The sequence below is a fragment of the Phascolarctos cinereus genome, unplaced genomic scaffold, assembly GCF_003287225.1.
Source record: "Phascolarctos cinereus isolate Bilbo 61053 unplaced genomic scaffold, phaCin_HiC Scaffold_726;HRSCAF=1367, whole genome shotgun sequence".
NCBI lineage: Eukaryota > Metazoa > Chordata > Mammalia > Diprotodontia > Phascolarctidae > Phascolarctos > Phascolarctos cinereus.
In genome coordinates this window covers 102,354,487-102,375,645 of record NW_027556098.1, presented here as the reverse complement: position 1 = coordinate 102,375,645, position 21,159 = coordinate 102,354,487, and the positions used below count along the sequence as shown (strand labels likewise).

The 21,159-nt window shown below is 38.9% G+C and overlaps 1 protein-coding gene across 2 annotated transcripts in view; it reads left to right on the top strand.

The window, feature by feature from the left end:
• BTLA (B and T lymphocyte associated) overlaps positions 1–21,159 on the top strand; it is a 56,782-nt gene that overhangs the window by 22,414 nt on the left and 13,209 nt on the right. Inside the window, exons 2-4 of one of the 2 annotated variants that reach the window (XM_021007174.2) lie at positions 11,112–11,435; positions 15,262–15,402; positions 19,280–19,326. In XM_021007174.2, coding sequence (XP_020862833.1) covers positions 11,112–11,435; positions 15,262–15,402; positions 19,280–19,326 — 512 coding nt within the window. Of the gene's footprint in view, positions 1–11,111; positions 11,475–15,261; positions 15,403–19,279; positions 19,327–21,159 lie in introns of both variants that reach the window. The other variant, XM_021007173.2, reaches the window with a different exon arrangement.

Genomic DNA, 21,159 nt, shown 5'->3' with positions numbered 1-21,159 from the left:
TTGACTAGATGAGTAGACCCAGGTTGTTGTTCTTATTTTGCTAGTCATATGACTTGACTTCTCTAAACCTTAATTTCATCTTTATATGAGGAGAGCAACAAAACAGAGCAGAGTAGAGAAATAGGTGCCAGGGGAGATGAGAAGTTTAGATAAGGCACTGTCCCTGACTTAAAGGGACTTTATAATATAGTAGGGGAGTAGGAGTATATGATGGCCACACATATAACTATAATTTACAATATTACATTATAAGTATAAAACAAAGTAACGTGGCTTTTGTTCAGTTGTATCTGACTCTTTGTGACCCATTTAGGGTTTTCTTGGCAAAGATACTGAAGTTTGCCATTTCTGTCTCCAGCTCATTTTACAGATGAGAAATGGAGGCAAAGAGGGTTACGTGACCAGATTTTAACTCAGGAAGATGAGTCTTCCTGATTTCAGGCCTGGCACTCTATCTACTGTACCACCTAACTGCCCAAAGTACTGTGGAAGGGATGAAGAAGGAGTTGACTACTGTCTAGGATGGGAAATTAGGAAAGAATTCCTGGAGGAAGTAGCATTTTAATTAGATTTTAAAGGATGAGTAGTAACTACAGAAAAAAGGAAGAGCCACAGTGGAATAATACTGGTGTAAAAGGACTGCAGGCCTTTGGGGAACACTCATATAGCGAGGTCAGAGATAGGGTGAAGACCCAGCAAAGGACTCAGAAAAAGACCAGTCAGAGAGGTAGAATGGAGGAGAATAAAGGGAGAGTGGTGTCTTTGAAACCAATGAAGAAGAATGTAACCAGTAGGAGGTGGTAATCAACTATGTCAAAATCTAAAAAAAAAAAGTTGAGCAAGATAAAGTCTAAAAAAGAATAATTTGATTTGTTAACTGGGAAGTTATTAGTCACCTTTAAGAGAGCACTTGCAGTGATGGGGCAGGGGAGAGAGGAGATGTAGAAAGCCTGCTTGCAAGGAATTAAGCAGAAAATCCTTAGCTAGGAACTGAAGCTATCAGATATAGATAACTTTTTTGAAAAGCTTATCTGTGGAGGAAAGAAGAGAGATGAGACAGTAGCTGGATGGGTCAAGGGAACTTTAAAAAAAAAAAGATTGTTGAGCACCCAGTATGTTTGTAGGCAAAGAGCAAGGAAGCAGTAGTTAGGGAGAGAATGCATAAATGTGTATGTGTGTGTGCGTGCGCACGTGCGTGTGTGTGTGTGTGTGTGTGTGTGTGTGTGTGTGTGTGTGTGAGAGAGAGAGAGAGAGAGAGAGAGAGAGAGAGAGAGAGAGAGAAAGAGAATGACTACTAGAGCAAGGCTGAAGAAGGTGGACAAGAAAGAGATCAAAAGTGCTGGCGGCACAAGGATTAATTTAGGTGAGAAGTAAGAGTATCTTTACTTCCAGTATAGGATGGAAGGAGAAGAGAGAGAGAGAGAGAGAGATGCTGAGAAATTGTGAGAAGAGGAAGAGGGGGTCTGAGGGAGTTCACATTGGATGGCTTCAGTCTCCTCAGAAAATCACAAGGCTGAATAATCTTATATATGGGAGGAGATAAGGGTTTGATTTCTGATGAAATGAAGAAAAAATGTTTGGTGCCAACACTATGGGAAATGAGATAAAGCTAGAGAGGTGGACAGTTGATCAGCAGCAAGAGATTAGCTGGAGTTATGTACTTAGTTTCTTCTTCTCTACTTGACTGAGAAGTTATTCTGACGATCAATTCAATACATTCAGTATGAAGCACTTTCTTTGTGCAAAGTGCTATACCAGACACAGGGCATAAAAAGACAAAAATTAAGGGTAGCTAGGTGGTGCAATGGGTAGAGCACTGGCCCTGGAGTCAGGAGGACCTGAGTTCAAATCTGGCCTTGGATACGTAATACTTACTAGCTGTGTGACCCTGGGCAAGTCACTTAACCCCAATTGCCTTGCCAGAAAATGAACAAAGACAAAAATGAGACAACGGTACTCTCATGAAGTTTTCATTCTACTTGAACAATACAGCATATACATGGATGCACAAATGCACAATATTTGGAGTAGGGATGACTAGAGGGAATCAGAGAAGACTTTGCGGAGAAGGTGATACTGAGGAGGTAGTGTGGTGCAATGGACCCCGAGCAAGTCTCATACCATGGCTTAAGTAGGATGGAGTAGTGTATTACTGGTGTTGAAGACTTGTGGGTTCAGGTTGTCAGAGGGGATGTCAACACGAATATTGACATTTTAGAAGGTGATGGGAGACGATGGAATACTGAAAAAGAACAGGAGTCAGAGAGTTGTCATTGAAAAAAATTAAAATGATTTGGAAGTTAGGAGATGATAGCAATAAGGCTGAGAGGAGGTAATACAAGCAGAAGTCGTGGACCTCAAAAAGGGGAAGGTCACTGAACTCGGTAGAAGAGGAATAGACTGGACTTAACAGTAGGAAAGATGGATCTTTCAAGATCCTGATCCTTCAAGTCAGAGGAAGCAGAGAAGACCTCTAGGGATGCTATTTCAGGGATTTGGTGCCCTCACAGATGAGAGTCAGTTTTCCATTAAACTGAAAAGGTGGAAAGAATTTTGGTTGAGAAGTTATAGATGTAGTTTAGGTTGTTTAAAAAGTATTTCAGGGATTTCAAAGATGAAGGGCTCAGGAGAGGTAAATCAAATTAGAATTGTGCTGGGAGGAGTAGAAGTGTTGAGGAAGGGATTAAGGATTTTGGAAGAGGTATGCCACATGCCAATTGACACAAGTCTAGACAGCTAGAATTTGGGAACCATTACAGAGAGAACTTAATTTGGTTTGTTATGTTCCTTTAATGGAGAGCTCACTGAATTGACAAGGAAATATATCAGTACATTTCTCTATGAAACAATTTCCCCAGATATCCTTTGTTCCTTGATTGAGGGAGCTGGCACGTACTTCGCAAGGTTGCTGTGAGAATCAAAGGAGATGTATGAGTATATACAATTCACAAGTAAGGGTATTATTTTCAGATTTCGTAGGTGTTGGAAACTTCCAGGTTGGAAACTACCAGCAAAGCAGATCTTCAATTCTTCTGTGACTTTTGGTATTCAAGAATTGCTTGGTATTACTGAGAGGTTGTGACTTACTCACTGGTCACTTAACCAGAACATGTTAGAGGAAGAACCCTAACCCAGGTCTTCCTGACTCGAGTAATATTCTCGGCCTTCTGACCTGTGAATTCATTGGTGTAGGGAGCTCCTGGAGAAGAAATTCCTTTGCTCATCTTTTGCCTCATTTCTTACCTAGCCTTAAATCACTGAATGGGGATTGCCTCAGATGAACTGAGACCTGAGAAAGTTCTTTGCTTAAAAAGGCCAATGTCTCCCACTGCATATGGGGCCATCTCCGGTTGTCCTGATCTATGCCTTGTCACTGTACTAAGATGACCCTGGATAAGAAAGTGAGGCTGATCACTTTGCACTGCCCTGACTCACTTAAATCCAATTCACTTACAAGTCAAGATATCACCTTCCTGATGTCATTGGTCCTCTTCTAGAATAAAGGATAAACAACAACAATAATCTATCAAGCATTGGTACTGCTCAGCTCTAGGACTTAGAGTTTGATAGAGTTGTCTGGGGCACTGAGGAGTTAAATGGCTTGTCCAGGGTCACATAGCCAGTAGGTATCTGAAGAGGGACTTGAGCTCAGGTCTTCTTGACTCCAAGTACAGTTTTCTGACATTTTCTACCATACCATTCTACTTATTTGGTCTCTCTCTATGTGTGTGTGTACACACACACACACACACACACACACACACACACACACACACGGAGCCATCTGTCTATGTATCTCTATCCATATTTGACCCTTATTATGTGATGGGTCCTTAATAGAGTGTCTTTCTTGGAATAGCAAAAAGATTATCTACTCAACACACTTTCTGGCCCTCTCCCCTTCAAAAGGGCCTATCCCCGATTTCTCAGAAATGGGGCAAGCTTAGAACTGAGCAGCAAACTATTGTTAGTAGCTCACTCATCATGAACCTTCTCAGATCTTCACCTTCGTTCATTTTCCAGATGAGGAAACTGAGGTGCACAGAGATTTAATTTTGCACAGAGGGAACTGTAGGACCCACACATAACAAAGGAGCTATTTTGCTTCCTTGGGCATGAATGTTAGGAATCTAGGGCTGGGATTATGATCTTCATTTTTAGTCTCAAATCCACGAGATTCATAGCCTTTTTTTTTTGGTGTACGTATCTCCTTCACCAATGCAGATTTCATCCCTCCATGCCTTCGTAGACATTTATTTTCATGAATTGCTATGACTCTCCCCTCTCCACCCATTCCTCTAATACTACCTGTTGATTAGGCATTGCAATTCAAACTTTCTGAATTTAGGTAGATAGGTATATATACAGTTTGTCACCTGGAACATGCTCAAAGTCTAGCTTGGTAGGAGCAGAGCTAAATTGGAATTATTAGTGAATAGAGTGCTATACTTGAAATCTGGGCTCAGATCTCGCCTCAGACACTTATTAGCTGTGTAGCCCTTGCTAAGTCACTTTACCTCTCTGTGCTTCAGTTTACTTAACTGTAAAATGAAGGGGTTGGACTAGATGGTTTCTAAGGTCCCTTTGAAGTCCAAATCTATGATCCTATGAGTCTTTGGAAATCTGTATTTTACAGATAGCGGATAAGTCACTGTCCTTTGCTTTTGAACTGGCATATACTGTTTGTGGGTACAAGAAGAATCAATCTATGAATACTGACCAGAACAACACACCTCAAGCATCATTATGGTGACATAAGGGAAGAAGAATGAAGACAAATGTGGATGGGAATCCCCTTGCTGTGCTTTCCAGGCCACCTAGCCCCGCTTCTCAGAGCACACTCCTGTAGCACACAGCTTACCCTAACTTCTGTCTATGGTCATTCATCTGGCAATATCGCCAGATGTTTCTCTACTACCTGGTGCCTCTAAATGTCCTGGTAGAGCTATAACTAATCCCCCCCTCCCCAGTGGCTCCCCTTATAAAAGACCCAACATTGCCAGTATCCAGCCATAGGGAAATTAAGTTTCTGAGAGATAAGGCATTTTGCTTATTCAAGAAAAGAAAAAGAACAGATTGGGGAAAGAATTAAAATCTTTTGGTCTCTAGGCCACTAACCTTTAGACTAGGTAATTGCACCTTCTTGTTTAACTGAGTATATCAGTCAATGCTACCAGCATCAACATGAAGGACATTCATTAAAATGGGGAAACTCAAGAAGAAAAGAATTGGGGATATTTGTGGGGATTTTCCTTAGACTGGCAATGTCTTAGAAGGGAGATTGGGTGGTTTTGTGAGAAATTTTTGTACTATTGACATATATCAGTATTTTTATTTCTTTGTTTTATTAACCTATTTAGGTGGCAAATTTCCTAAGGTATGGCGCTACCATTTAAAAACTATAAACTTATATTTAGCAAATGAGTTATAATAAAACTCACCTGCTATCTCAAAGAACCTTCAACATACAAATGTGTATGTGTAGGTATAGAAATATGTATGGATCCATGTCTGTGAATATATTTTTTCAGGGGAGATTTAAAAGTTTTATTGATGCCTTTAGTTTTTCATATCACAGTCATCTCCAAATAAATCCATTGTCTCCCTCTTCCCCACACTGAGCCTTCTCTTGCATCAAAGAGAAGGGAAAAAAGTAAAGCAAAGCCAACCAGCACATGTACTACATCTGACAGAACATACAACATTGTACATTCATAGTCCCCTACCTCTCCCAAGAAAGTTATATTCTATCCTAAGAGTCAAACTTAGCATTGTAATAACACAACTCAAACATCTTTTAGATAAGCTTCACACCTGAATGACCTTGAGTAAATCACTTATCTTCTCTGGGATTTGGTTTCTTCATCTATTAAAAAAGGGGTGGGGGTTAACATTAATCTTAACCTTCTTTGTGCCGTGAACCTCTTTCACAGTCTGATGCAGGCTATGGACCCTTCTCAGAATAATATTCATTTAATGCATAGAACAAAATACACAGGATCCCAATGGAAACCAACCATATTGAAATGCAGATATCAAAAAAATAAATAAATCAAGTTCATGATCCCTTGGACCAGATGATCTCTAAGGCCCTTTGTACTGGCCAAGGGACCTTTTCTGTGCCTTGGTTGCTAACAGTCTCACCTTGAGTAAGCTGTGACCTTTCCTGACCTGCTCAGCCCCTTCAAGGAGCTTCATCTGAAATGCTACATCTTGTTATCTCAGACTAATGGCTAATTGTGTGGCTCCTGGTAGTTGACTTTCCATGGCTGTCTAGGTGTTTTTCTGAAAAGGCATAGTGGAGATGGAGAGTGTTTTATAGATTCAGGAAGGGACAGTCAAAATCCTTTCACCTGACAAAGCCCCTGATCAGGTGCTGGGATTAGTGGGACTACTGATGTCAGTAGTATCCACTGTAAATTGGAGCAACTGATCATAGCACCCTGGTGTGCTGTAATGTTGTACATCTTTAAACAAATCTTTGTCTATGATTGTATTTCTAAATAACTAGGTGGCATAGTGGATAAGAACACTGACCCTGGAGTCAAGAAGACCTGAGTTCAAATATGACCTCAGACACTTATTAGCTCTGTGACGGTGGGCAGTTATTTAACTTATCTGCCTCAGTTTCCTCATCTGTAAAATGGAGACAATAATAGCATCTACTTCCAAGGATTGTTGTAAGGCTCAAATGAGATAATTGTAAAGTACTTACACAGTGTCTGCCACATAGCAGGTGCTATATAAATATTAATTGTATTATCCTAAGCTGTTTGGAGAAACCTTCATGTCTCTTTTTAAACTTTGGGAGTGGAGTGAATATTTTGCATCTGAAGTTCACAGCCAATTGAAAATCCACTATATAATTTTCCAGGCAAGTATGTTCTTCCTCATCTGAAATTGTTCTGGTCAGGAGCCAATACCAGTGAAAACCTAACTAAAAACAAAACAAAATCCCAAACTCAATATACCCTAACATGAATCTTAATCCGAATATGAATTAACATTTATGTAAATTTAGTTCTAAACTGTCCTAACTACTGACCTCAAACCTGACCTTGTTGCTTTCCCAATTCTCCCCCAGCCCTCTTCCTAACACTGATCGATTTTTAAAAAAGCACAAAATTGATGTCATTTCTCATAGCAGCATAATAATCATTTTGAATGTAAAATATGATAACCGTGTTAAGACACCACTCAAACACCATCTGTTAGAAGTTTTTTCAACAGTTGTTCAGTAAAAACAAATGAATCATGGAATTTTCCATAAATTATAGTACTCTGGAACTGACTCAAATTAATTGACATTAAAAAAGCAAGGAAAATTTAAAAAAGAACAGTGATTCCCTTTGACATGAATCTGAACACTTAGGGTATGCAAATTAGCATCATTCATTATTCCACATCTCAAAATTCAGACAGTATTTGTTTTCAATGACATTAATGTTCTCTCCTTAACTACTTCTGCATCACTTTTTTCTCTTTTGCTTAACTCTACCCCCTCCCCATTTTTTAGAAATACAAAAACAGCTATGTATATAGCTCATGGACTGTTGAGCTGAAAAAAAAAAACCCAAAAGGCCATCAAGTCTAACCCTTTTATTTTACAGATGAGGAAATAGAGTCAAAGAATTTAATTGACTTGCCCAGGATCACTCAGCTAATTCGTGTCTGAGGCAGTATTTGAACTCAGATCTTTCTGACTCCAAGTATAATGCCTTCTCCATTACCACATAGAGTAATATTTCATTTATTTGGCATTCTTGGGGAATGATTCATTTCATATAAGTAAATTTTCCAGATAAATGACTTTGTTGTTGTGGTTGGTGGTGGTGGTAGTGGTATCATTAAAATAAGGTAAGGATATTGTTGTATTGGTATAAATGCCTACAAAGACAGTCAGGCTGTGTCCATAGGTAGGAAGGAAACAAACATTTGTTAAGCTTTTACTGTGCCAGGCCCTTTTCTAAGCACTGGAAATACAGATAAAGACAAAAACACAGACCTATCCTCAAGGAGGATTTCACTAATAAGTGAAATCACTACACTATAGATAGATAGATAGATAGAGTGAGTAAGAGGTAATCTCAGAGGTAAGGCACTATCAGTGACAGGTGGTGTGTGTGTGTGTGTGTGTGTGTGTGTGTGTGTGTGTGTGTGTGTGTGTGTGTGTAGGGGGGATCAGGAAATACTTTAGCAGAAGGTGGAACTTGGAACTGAGTCTTCAAGGCATCCTTAGAAGCCCGTAGGATTCCAGCTTCCACTCAGAAGAAGAGAGAGGATTCCAACAAAAGGTGCCAAGTTAAAAGATGGAAAATCATGTGGAGCAGGGATGTAATGGTGACAACTAGCTTTCTAGAATTAAAAACATGTACATAGTATACACTTTTAAGTTTAGTTTGCATTATTAACATTTTATCCATCACTTTCTTAAGACAATCAATAGTAATTTTGGCCCTGATATGTGCCACTTGCCAATTTCTGAGAGGTAAATGTTTACACTCAATATTTAACAATGGACAGGTATAAGCTGACTTCAGCATACCAACATGGGCAGACACAGCAAGAAAGCAAAGAGTATAGAGTGTATGGATGGGAAGAAAGTTAAGAAACCTGGGTAGGGAAAAAGATGATGTCTCGAAGGGAGAAATGACAAGATTTGGCCATAGATTGGACATGTGGGGTGAGTGTGAATGAGGAGTTGAGGATGACTCCGAGGTTATCCACTAGGCAAAATGTAAAGTTGGTCCATGCTCTCAAAAGTAATAGGGAAGTTTAGAAGAGATTTACAGCCTACGGAGACTATTGAAGCTAACTAAAGGGATCTGGGGTCTATGAACACACTAAATAGGCTTCTAAACATGTTACAAATGAGTCTTAATCTCAAGCCCATCTCATCATCTATTTGTGATGCTTTCCTAAGACACTCATATGGATCAATAATTGTTTAGATGCATGATGCAAATAGAACCTATGGAAATTAAAATTATTATTAATTTCTGTGGTTCTGTACAGACAGTGCATTTTGGAGTTTGGTTTGATTCTCTAACCTGTAGGAAAGGAAAAGGATTAGTGAGACAGGCAAGTAATATTTATATATCGTCACAACTATTGAGTGTGTAACACTATTGTTGAGTAAATGGGCAGATATTTGTCACTTTCCCCAGAGATATCATATTTTATATATCTAGTTCCTTCCAGCTGATTCTTTCCAAGAGCTTCATAAGGACTTCCCAAGCTCTGCACCTCTTAGTTGAGAATCTGCATATAACAGAGAAACATGGGAAATAAAGGTGAAAGGGGACTATAGAGATCTTTCAGTCCAATTCCTTCATTTTATACATAAGGAAACTGAGGCATACAGGTGTGAAGTGACATACTAAAGCATATATAGTTAGTGACAAACTAAGGCTACAATCCAAGTATGCCAACTCTCCAACCCACTATTTAGTATAAGAAGCTGTCTCCCAGAAATTGCTGAGTGACTGGTTAAAGGTCTTGAAGTATCTAACCATAAGTAGAGTAGGGTGGTTGAGGCTTTGTCCTATGGAACTGAAATTTAGTAAGTACAAAAATTCAAAATAATTATATTAAAAGATAGTGCAATTTCAAAAATGTTTTATTTACATATTTATATATTTCATTCCTTTAACAGGGCAGAAATGATTGACTTTAGCATTCCATCAGTTGAAACAACAGTTGAAATAGTAGGCTATGGGAAGCTGTATATTGTTAACAACACCCTTCTGTGAAAGACTCTAGTATTTACTTCCCTTCCCTGCTCAACTAAGATGGACTAATTATTTGTATTATTTTCACTTCATGAATTACAAAATGGACTTGATAGTACTTTTTATGCTGCTTGATCTTGGTGTATTGTTTACCAAAATTGCTAGGTAGGCTAGGGCTCACAAAAGAGGTTAAAGCAACATTTTTTTTTCCAGTATCATCTAATCAATGAAGAATAGGGCCATGCATTTGATCTAGAATTCCAGACTTTAAATGTAATATATATTTTTAAAATTCACTAGTATAGTGACCAGTGTCAAGCAATCACAACTTCACAAAACTTATGTGAAAAGCTAGGTTTATTACAAGAGAAATAAATATGCATGTGAAACCCTCAGCTAGTGCAAAGAGTTCACAATCCAAACAGAAGTTTACATATTTATGAAATTGAGACAAAGAGAAGTAGAAACAGAAATCTTCACCTAAATAAGAGTGGCTAAGGAGGAGAAATCACGAATGATTAAGATAGCAAAAGCAGCATTCTTTCCCCTTGGGAAATACTAGGCTTTGAAGATGGAATGGTCTGTTTATCTACAAGGATCCCCGATATATAATCAGTTTCCCAGTGTGGTGCAGACTGACTGGGAGCTCTCTTGACTCCCAAAGACCGAGAGTCAAGCTTGGGGTGCAAACAACAAATCATGTCAGCTCAGTGAAGTGGGAGGCAGGTGGGGGGCTTCATCCTAGATGCATTCAGGGCCTCCTGCATATTCCAGGTCCAGTGTTTCCAGAAAATACAGCAACTCAAAAAGACAAGTTGAGGGGACCCCTTAACATTCCTTAACATCCTCCCCTGTTGGTCAAGGTGATCCATGGGTGTGTCTATGACCACAGTACATCCATTTTAATTGAAGACAAAATCTGAAGAAAAGGGCGTGAAAACTGCAGCATGAAGGTTTTTAATTGTTTTGGTCTATACTTTCGATTGGGGAGCTCAAAATGTGGCAATTCTCTCTAACAATGCAGATGGGTAACCAATGTTTTAGTCATTGACCCTGGAGAGCTGCCAGTGCTGAGAGATTAAGTGAATTTCCCATGATCACATAGCTTAGCATGTGTCAGAGTCAGGACTTGAATCTGGGTCTTTCCTGACTCCAACGCTATTCTTCTTCTATTCTGTGTGGCTTAGACAAGATCAAAAGTTTCCTGATGATAAGCGTTAAACAATGGAATGAGCAAGAATAGGAGGGGATAGAACCTTTTTTCCTTTAGAGACCACTGAGAAGCTCTCTAGGCATTGTTTACGGGATAGTTCTGCTGGGAGAATGAATCTGATGACTTCTATGCCCTGTGATTCTATCATTCATTTTCCTCTCTTTCAGGGAATTCTCTTTGTTTCAGACCTTTGGTTCACAGAGGAACCAGTTTTACCACTTCACCAGGGAAATTGCTCGTGCTCAAGTGTCCAGTGAAGCAATGTGGTGAGAATCTGAATGTGTCTTGGATCAAGGAAAATGGAACACAAAGCTCCCAAATTCGAGATGGACTTTGGGAGTCTAGACCATGGGATAAAGAGAAGAACTTAACCATGTTCAGTCTGCATTTTGACCCTGTGCTTGATGGTGATGGTGGCTCCTATCAGTGTATTGTTAACTTTTCAAAAAAGTCTCTGTTTTCCAGCCATCACATAAATGTCTACATAACAAGTGAGTATCAGCCGCAAAGCCCAGACATCTATGTAACAAGTGAGTATCAGCTTCAAAGCCCATTTGTCTGATGGACATTCTCATCTTATTTTATTCATGAAAGAATGCTTAATTTTCTATCCTCTTTTAGGGAGTTGGAGGGTTCCCCTCCTATTAATTTTATTGGTAAAGTGAAATCCTCTATGAATAAACATGTTTCATCGATGCAGGTCGTCAACTACTCTGCAACTCAAAGCCTTGGAGAGATTTTTGAAACTTCTTTGTCAGAACAGTTGCAAGAAGATGAGGACGTCAAGTCAACTAAAAAATGATCACTCCTGAGAGTAATGTGGCTGTTGATTCTAGCTAGTCTTTCCTTTTTTAAAAAAAATTCATTCATTTATTTGTTCAATTAATATTTGTGTGCTCCTTTTATATTCAAAGCAATTTGCCAGGAATTATAGTGAGTACTTGGGTAGCTAGTTGGCACAGTGGATAGAACACTGGGCTTGGAATCAGGAAGCAGGAACTCTTCTTCATGAGTTCAAATGTGGCCTCAGACACTTACTAGCTGTGTGACCTTGGGCAAGTCATTTAACCTGATTGCCTCAGTTTCCCCATCTGTAAAATGAGCTGGAGAAGCCAATAGCAAACCACTCCAATAACTTTGCCAAGAAAACCCCAAATGGGGTCACAAAGAGTTGGATGTGACTAATTGACCAAAGAGCACCAAGAAATCTAGACCTTCAGTTCCAATTTTTTCCCCCTTACTCCAGGACTACATTCTGTTCTAGTTGATAACTGGACAATTTTTATTTGTATGTACTATTGACATCTCAACTTCATCAGATCTAAAATTGAGCCTCCCTTATCACTGCTACTTCTTTCCAACTTTTAAATTCATGTTCATGGTAAATTGAGGCTTGGGAAAGACCTAATTTAGAAAGGCCAAGGTCACCCACTACATCTTGGGCCATCGCCAGTCATCTTGACTTTTGTCATGCCACTGGACTCTGATGATTCTGAAGGAGAGAGTGAGGCTGATGACTGCACAGCTCTACCTTACTTGAATCCAATTCTTGCAAAAGTCAAGACATCCCCTCGTGATGTCATTGGTCTTCTTTGAGAATGAAGGGAGAAGGGGCAGCTGGGTGGCGCAGGGGATAGAGCACCGGCCCTGAAGTCAAGACAACTTGAGTTCAGATCCGGCCTCAGACCAAACACTTGACACTTATTAGCTGTGTGACCCTGGGCAAGTCACTTAACCCCAATTGCCTAAAGATTAAAAAAAAAAGAAGAAGATAATGAAGGGAGAAAAAGAACAACAATTTCAACTATTGACCAAAAGAGTCTGGGTGGCACAATGAAAAGAGGGCTAAATTTGTTGTCAGCGTTCAAATACTGGCTCTACCATATATTACTATATGTGTAACCTTGGGCAAATTATTTAAATTCTCTGAGCCTCAATTTCCTTATCTGTAAAATGAAGAGGCCGGACTTGTTTTCTTTTGAGGTGCTTTCTAACTCTAAATTTTTGACTCTTCTCTTTCCCTTGCCTCCTCTATTCATTCTCCTTCAAGGCCTAGAAATCTCAGGGGCCCTTAGATTTATATATGTTGCCTCCACCCAGACTGGAGAAAGGAATAGTTATACCTACTAAATAGCCACTTCTTGGGAGGACCTTCTCTGAGCTAGTGAGACATCCAGAAAAGTGCTTTTCTTCTTCTGCCATTGTCTTTGAGTTGTTCTCAATTGTGTCTGACTCGTCATGACCCCCATTGGGGGTTTTCTTGGCAAAGATACTGGAGTGGTTTGCCGTTTCCCTCTCTAGCTTATTTTACAGAGGAGGAAACTGAGGCAAACAGGGTTAAGTGACTTGCCCAGGGTCACACAGCTGGTATGTGTCTGAGGCCATATAGGAACTCAGCTAGATCTCTAAAAAAGAGCGGGTAAGTGTCCGCCTCTCTTCTGCTGTGCTTTGGGTCAATTGACCAAGATATGAAATGAAGGAAGGGAACAACTGTTAATTTAGTTAATTAATTAACTATGTGTTGGGCACTGAGCTAAGAGCTTTACAAATACCATTTTATTTGATTCTCACAACAATCCTGGGAGGTAGGTGCTATGATTATCTATATTTTATAGTTGAGACAGACTGATTTGCCCAAGGTCACACAGCTAGTAAATAACTGAGATAAAATTTTAAGTCAGGTCTTCCTGATTACATGCCCAGCGCTCTATCCACTGTGCTAGCTAGCTGCCTCCATGTGAGTAGCCTCAAGTCCACAAGGACTGTATTGTTTGTGTGGGTAAATTGAAGAGGAAGTAAAAAGGGAGGGAGAGAAACAGGAATGAATTTTCTTTTCTTTTTTTGCTTCAGTAAGTAAATATCATCCAGAAATGTCTCTGGAGGCCTTTGCTAATTGTGACTCCTGTTAGCTCCCACACTTAGAGGAAATAAGATGTTATTCCATGTAACAGACTAATTCCATATGTAGTTCCACAGATACATGGGCTTAAACACATAGATTAATGTTTCATACACAAAGCCTTACAACCTAAGAACTGGCTTTAAGCACATATTCTTGGAGTTATTGCTAATTGTGTTACATAAATTGAGCTTGAGGGAAGTCACTTAATTGTCTGGGGCAAGTCCATCTACTTCACCCTCGGTTCACATTTCCCTATTAAGATCTCTTGCCAGTGGACGCTGGTCTAATAATGGGCCTGAGTGTCCATCAGCATTACTAAAGCTGGTTTATTTTTTACATTTTTCTTTTTCTCTATAATAAAAAAAAAATTTAAATAGGCATTGATGCACCATTTTAAAGCTTACAGTGTACATATATCACCTCATATGAGCCTTGTATCAACTCTGTGAGGTAGATTCGAGAGGCATTATTACCCCCATTTAATAAGTGGAGAAACTGAGACTCATTTTCGGTTTTCTCATCTGTAAAAGGAAGAGGTTAGACTCCATGGCTTCCTTCTACGGTCCCTTTCTGCTCTAAATCTACGATCCTATTACTCAGTCACATGCTAGTAATTGTCAGAGGCAGAATTTTGGCCGAGATCTTCCTTACTCCAAGTATGCACTCTCTCTGCTTTATCATGCAGTAGTGCTGATAAAGTGGACCTGCTAAGAAGTAAATTTTGATTAGTCCAACTAAAATAAGGGAAACCTGGTTTCTTTAGTATTCAGCAGATGCAGGATATAGGAAAAGTAAGATCTCATTTATATTTATGATATATAATATATACAAAATACATATGATATAAAATAATAGCATATATAAAATAGAATAATTCTTTTTTAATCTTCTCTCCCCTTCCCTTCTATTATTCTTGGTACAGTGGAATCTCATCATCCTGGGAGGCAACATAGAACATATAGCTCATTGCAATTGGAGTCAGCAATTCTTGGGTTCAAATCCCAGCCCTGACACTGTGTAGCCCTCAGCAAGACTTAACATCTCTGGGCCTCAGTTTCCTCATCAGCAAAATAAGTAGAACAATCCTTGTAGAGCCTCCCTCACAGTTCTATGAGAATTAAATTAGTTTCAAAGGTTTATAAGTTTAAGATTTACAAAACTTAAAGCTTTATATCAATGTTGGCTTTTATGATTATTTTTGCTGAATGGCTTGGTCGCCATTATATGTGATTTTCAGAGAAGGTTTCATGGAGGTTGGGAGGAATATGCCTTGTCTTTGGCTCGTTCTAGAAAAGGCTTCCCTCTGGGGTTTATGATAATAATTTCCATCCCATTTGGGGAAATAAATTAAACAAAGTGGATTTTCTAGCTATCACAGCTTTCTTAATGCTCTTAAGTATTGATTGAATTTTCAGATTCAACTGAAGCTCCGTTGGAACAGAGACCTGAGAATGAAACTAGACCATGGCTCCTTTACATGCTGCTTTCAATGGGGCTGCTGAGTATATTTATCCTTACTTGTCTCGGTCTGTTCTTCTGGCAGAGGAAGAAGCGAGGTGAGTTCTATTTTATAATGATATTATTCTGCAGACATATTCAGACAAGTTTTCCTCATGGTGATAGGTTGTTTTTTTTAAAGTTTCTGATATTTCTACCCCTCTTTTTATTTCTTACTAAATGATGATAAGTTGACAGAACTGGGGTAATTATTCTGGGGGAAGACAACAAAGGTGGGCTGTAGTGGGGGAATGATTATTCCCTTCAGGTATTTGGAAGGCTATTATTGGGAAAGAGTTGGGGTAGTTTTACTTAACACGCAAAGAACCAAACCAGGAGCATTTGCAAAGGGGCAAATTTTGACTTGACAAAAGGGAAAAAAAACTTCTTAACAATCAGAGTTATCCCAAAGTATAATGGATTGCCTTGGAAGCTGGTGGGTTCTCCTGACTTCCCTTTCCCCCTGCCTCTGGGATGTCCCCTTCATATACTTTGTGAATTAAACCTTCCCTCAGTGCTTTTACTCCTATGTCACAACCAGCAACAATCTCCTCTGTGAACATTTGGTCTAATCCGGCTTCTTCCATCTTTATTTTTCTTATTGCCATTTCCATTTCTTCTATAAGGACTTTCTTGGACTGTGATATTAGTCCAAGTTTTGTGGCTCTGCTGTCCTTTGATGGTGAAAACATTTCATCTGTGTGTGTGTGTGTAAAATTTTGTAGATAGTTTCCATTTTCCTTCCGTTTGTTCCTTCTTCCATGTTCATCTTTAAATTCTCTCAGGATGTTTTTGCTTAGCTTTGTTTCTCTCCAAGTTTTCTTTATAGTGATATTTAGCCTTTACTGTAGCTAAGAGGCTCGGTGGATAGAGCACTGGACCTGGAGTCAGGAAAACCCGAGTTCAGATCTGGATTCTGACACTCACTAGCTATGACCCTGGGCAAGTCGCTTACCTGCTGTTTGTCTTAATACACTGGAGAAGGAAATGGCAAACCACTCCAGTATCTTTGCTAAGAAAACCTCATGGACAGTACTATAGTGCTATGGTCTACAGAGCCATGAAGAGTAGGACATGGCTGGAATCATTGAAGAACAGCAGCAGCTGTAGCAACAACAACAGAGTCAAGAATGAACCAGATGAACCCTTCACTGCTGCTCTCTGCTTTATGAAGTGACATTGGTCATAATCTTACATTGGCCTCCTTCATAAGACTTTAAAAATTAATTTCTATACTAAATCATTATTACCTTTGGCCTCCATCTCTTTCCATTTGGCAAATAGGTCAAGTATTTGCTGACTAAGGTGTTTTTAGATTCTTTTTTTCTTCTTGTTATGACATTGATTTATATCAGTTAAGCTTTTTTATATAATCGCTATAAACCTTTGATATACTTTTTGCTATGCATTCCTTTTTAATAATTATCTAATTAATTTAACAATTAGCTTAATTTAATAATCACACAATTAATCATCATTATATGTTTTAATAAGTCAGGATTGAGTTGTTTTAACTGTTAACATTGATTAAATTGCCAGGCTACTCCCCTTCTTTCTCTAAAATTTTGGACAAATGGAGATTTTCTGTGATTTTTTTTTCCAGTTTCCTTCTCCATGTAATTGATCTCCACAGAGAAATAAGAGTTTCTTTGAAAAGAGGGGGTTTGGTTGTGGTGGGAAAAGCATGATCTTTTGAAACCGACCCCTTTCTGGTTTTTAAGAACCACATGCCTTAAAGCTACCATAGGGAGGATAGTTATAGAGAAGTTCCTTTTCCTTTTTAATCTCTTGCACTTCCCTTTCTAATGCTCTTTCTCATACCCCTACTTCCCCATTACCTATGGTGCTGTTCCATCTCTAAATTCCAGCATTTTATGATTCTAATAACTCTAAAACAGACAAGACCTTGTCAGTCTCTCATATGAGATAAAGGCAAGGCAAATATTTCCCTACTGCTTTGAGGTGGAAGTTTCAAAAATCATTACAATCTTCTCAAAGCCACTCATTTTTGCCAACCACAGGGAGCCTGCCATAGCTTGACTCTTTTGTTTTTCAGTTTCCAGTTGTGTCTGACTCTTCATGGCCCCACTTGGGGTTTTCTTGGCGAAGATACTGGAGTGGTTCGCCATTTCCTTCTCCAGCTCATTTTACAGATGACAGAACAGAGGCAAAGTGACTTGCCCACAGTCATTCAGCAAATAAGTGTCTGAGGCCAGATTTGAGCCCAGGAAAATGAATCTTCCTGACTTCAGGCCCAGCACTTTATCTACTGGGTCACCTAGCTGCCCTCAGCTTGACTAGACTCCTTCATCTAGTTTGAGATCTCTCAAGAGTTTCTCTGAAAGCTACAAGAAAAATAGGTGATCAAAAGAATCCCTTTATGTACCTACATCCAGAATCTCTCTTGGAAAGAAGATGTCTAAGCAATGACTTAGTAATAAAGCTACACAACCACAGAATTTGGGAGTTGGAAGAGGTGTCATACCTGAAAATGCTTTCCACCGAAATATACCTGATAAGGGCCCATGCAGCATCTGCTTGAAGATTTCTGGTTAGGAAGAACTAAGTACATTCCAAGGCAGCCAATTTCACTTTTGGGCAGCTCTAATTGTAAAAAAGTTTTTCTTGGCATCAGTCCTCAGTTTACCTCTTTATAACTTCCTTCCACTGCTCCTGGTTTCTTCTAATTGCTCTGCCTGCCTAAAGTTTCTCCCTACATCAATTCATTCTCTTCGTGGTTGCCAAAATGAATTTCCTTATGCACAGATCTGATTGCGTCACTCTCATGCTTACTGGTTCCCTATTACCTCTAGAATAAAACAAAACACCTTTATTTGGCTTTTAAAACCCTTCACAGCCTGGACTCTACATATTTTTCTGGTCTTATTTTATTTTATTCCCCTTCTGGCACCCAATGATCCAACCAGACTTGGCTTCTTTCTGTTCCTTATATATCAAACTTCATCTTCTATCTCTAGGCATTTGCACTGCCCATACCCCATGCGTGGAATATATTCCCCCCCTCACCTTCATGTCACAGAATTCCAAATCCCTTCAAGATATAGCTCAAGCACCACCTTCTACATGAGATCTTTTCCAATCTCTCCAACTGCTAGGGCCCTCCCTCACTAATTACTTTCTACTTAACTATCTTACTTTTACTTTGTATTTATTGTACATATATTTATTCTGTATTTACTTATATTATATACATGTTGTTTCTCAGGTAGAATTTCAGCTACTTGACAGCATGAATTGCTTTATTTTTGGCTTTGTATCTTAGCACCTACAATGGTGCCTTGTATATACTGAGTGTATAATAAATGATTGATTGAGTCATTGATTGGTTTGGCCCATCTTGAGCCAAATGGAACCTCTCATCTTTCTTCCTCAGAATAGCCCTGCCAATATTTGAACGTAGTTATCGTATTTCTTCTCCTCCCTTCCCTGTCCCCCAAGTCTTTTCTTCTCTAGGCTGAATATCTCCAATTGATTAAAGTACTCCTTATATGACAAGACCTCAGGGACCGTCACCACAATGGGTGCTCCCCAATTCATCACTGTCTACACTGAACTGTGATACCCATATGTGAACAAAATGTTCCTGGAGTGGTATTACTTGTGACTTTTGGCACCAAAATATAGAAACTCCCCAGAGAAAAGTTATCAGCTTTTAAAAAGTGATTGTTTGGTGTTCTAATCTTTTTCTGTATTTTGCATGCTGGGTAAGAAGGGAAGACACAATCGATGAGTGACACATATTAACCATTGACTCTCCAAGTTGATTGGCATTGGCACTTTCCACAAATTACTGGCAGCTGGCCATAGGGGCAGCAACCTTTCCTATTAATTGGGGTGGTATTCCACCATAGGTGACCTCTCCTAGAGCTTTTCTGAGTTTAATTGACTGTTTCTTTCTTTTAAAAATTTTTCCAGCAAAACAAAAGAAGCATCCTGATACCTTAGGAAGGGGAACTAACCAGGTATGTTTTATCCCTTTTTTGAAACAGTAAATTGCATGTGATGAGATCAAATGTAAAGTCCTCTATTTTGGCACTTAAAACTCTTTATAACCTTGACCCTTTCTACATTTCTGTTATTCTTATATCTTATTTCCTTCTGTGTACTCTATAATTCAACTACACTTGCCTGCCTGCAGTTCCTTGAATATGACACTTCCTCTTTCATACCTATGTTTTCATACTGGCGGTGCCCCAAGCCTGGGGTGCTTTGCCCCATCACCTCTGCAACAGCAGTCCTAGTGTAAATACATTCTCATTGATGTCTCCTATTTCTTACATCACCAGAATTTCTCCCTGTATCCATCTCCCTGCCCTTCTTAGAGAAACATCCCATATAACGAATAATATTTTTTTAAAGAAAAAAAGGAAAAAGAACAAAAAAAATCAGCAAAACCTATTAATACATCAAAAAAAAAAATCTGAAAACGTATACAATGGGCCACACCTGTGGACTTCCTACTTCTTCAAAGGAGTGGAGTAGGGTTATCTTCTCACATCCCTTCTTTGGGGCCATATGTTTATTTGTAATTTTGCAACATTCATTTTTTTATCTTTGTATGTGTGGTTGTTCTTTCCATTTACATTGTTGTACTCATTGTGTATATTGTTTTCTTGGCTTTACTTAACTTCACTCTGCCTCAGTTCATGTAGATCTTTTCAAGTTTCTCTGTATTCATCATATTTGTTATTTCTTATAGCACAGTAATATTCCATTTCGCACATATACCAAAATTTATTTAGCCATTCCCTAATCAATGGCCATCTATCCATCAATCTATCAATCAATAAATATTTATTAAGTATCTACTATGTGTCAGGCACTATGCTAAGTACTGGGGATATAAAAAGAGGCACAAACGGTTCCTACCCTCAAAGATCTTACAATCAAAGACAACATGCAAACAAATATTTACAAAGCAAGCTATACATAGGATAAATAGAAAATAATTAAAAGAGGGAGAGCACTGGAATTAAGAATTGTTGGGGAAGGTTTCCTATAGAAGGTGGGATTTTAGTTGGTACTTAAAGGAAACCAGGGATGTCAGCAGACAGAATGGCAAATTGAGAGCATTTCATGCACTGCAGACAGGCCAAGAAAATGCCTGGAGCTAAGGGATGAAGTGTCCTGTTTGTGGAACAGCCAGAAGGCCCATGTCACTGGATTGATGATATAGTAGATATATTTTTGTAATATAATGAGATCATACATTTAGAACTGGAAAGGTTAGGAAACTGAGGCAGAGAGAGGTTAAATGACTTAACCAGGATCACACAGATAATTAATGTATAAAGGAGGATGTGAACTCAGCTCTTCACGATGCCAATCCAACATTCTATCTAATATTCCATCTAAGTGCCTAGTTATGTAACTGACCAGAAAACATTGAGTATCCATTATTTGCCAGACTATGTATTGAGTAAAGTAGATTATTTGGCCCTTTGGAACTAAGAAATTCTTCTTTATTTCCCTTTTTCCCAATATAAAAAAAACAACTCTGGTTCTTGGTGCTACTATCCATATTTAAAACCCAGTTGAAATAACGAACTCTCAAAATTTGTGTATGTAGAAAAATGATTTTTGGTTTATAAGCTGAGCAAATTCTGTATAAGCCACTGTGTAGATTTACAATGGGCAATTCAATTCTATTCAATTCAATTTACATAGTGCCTAATGTGGCTTTTTTTTTTATTGGATCTATGATTTCATCAGTGTAGGGAGCTTCTGGTGAGGCACTTCTCCATTAATGAGACAGCTAAATTGCATAGTGGATAGAGTATATGACTTGGGGTGAG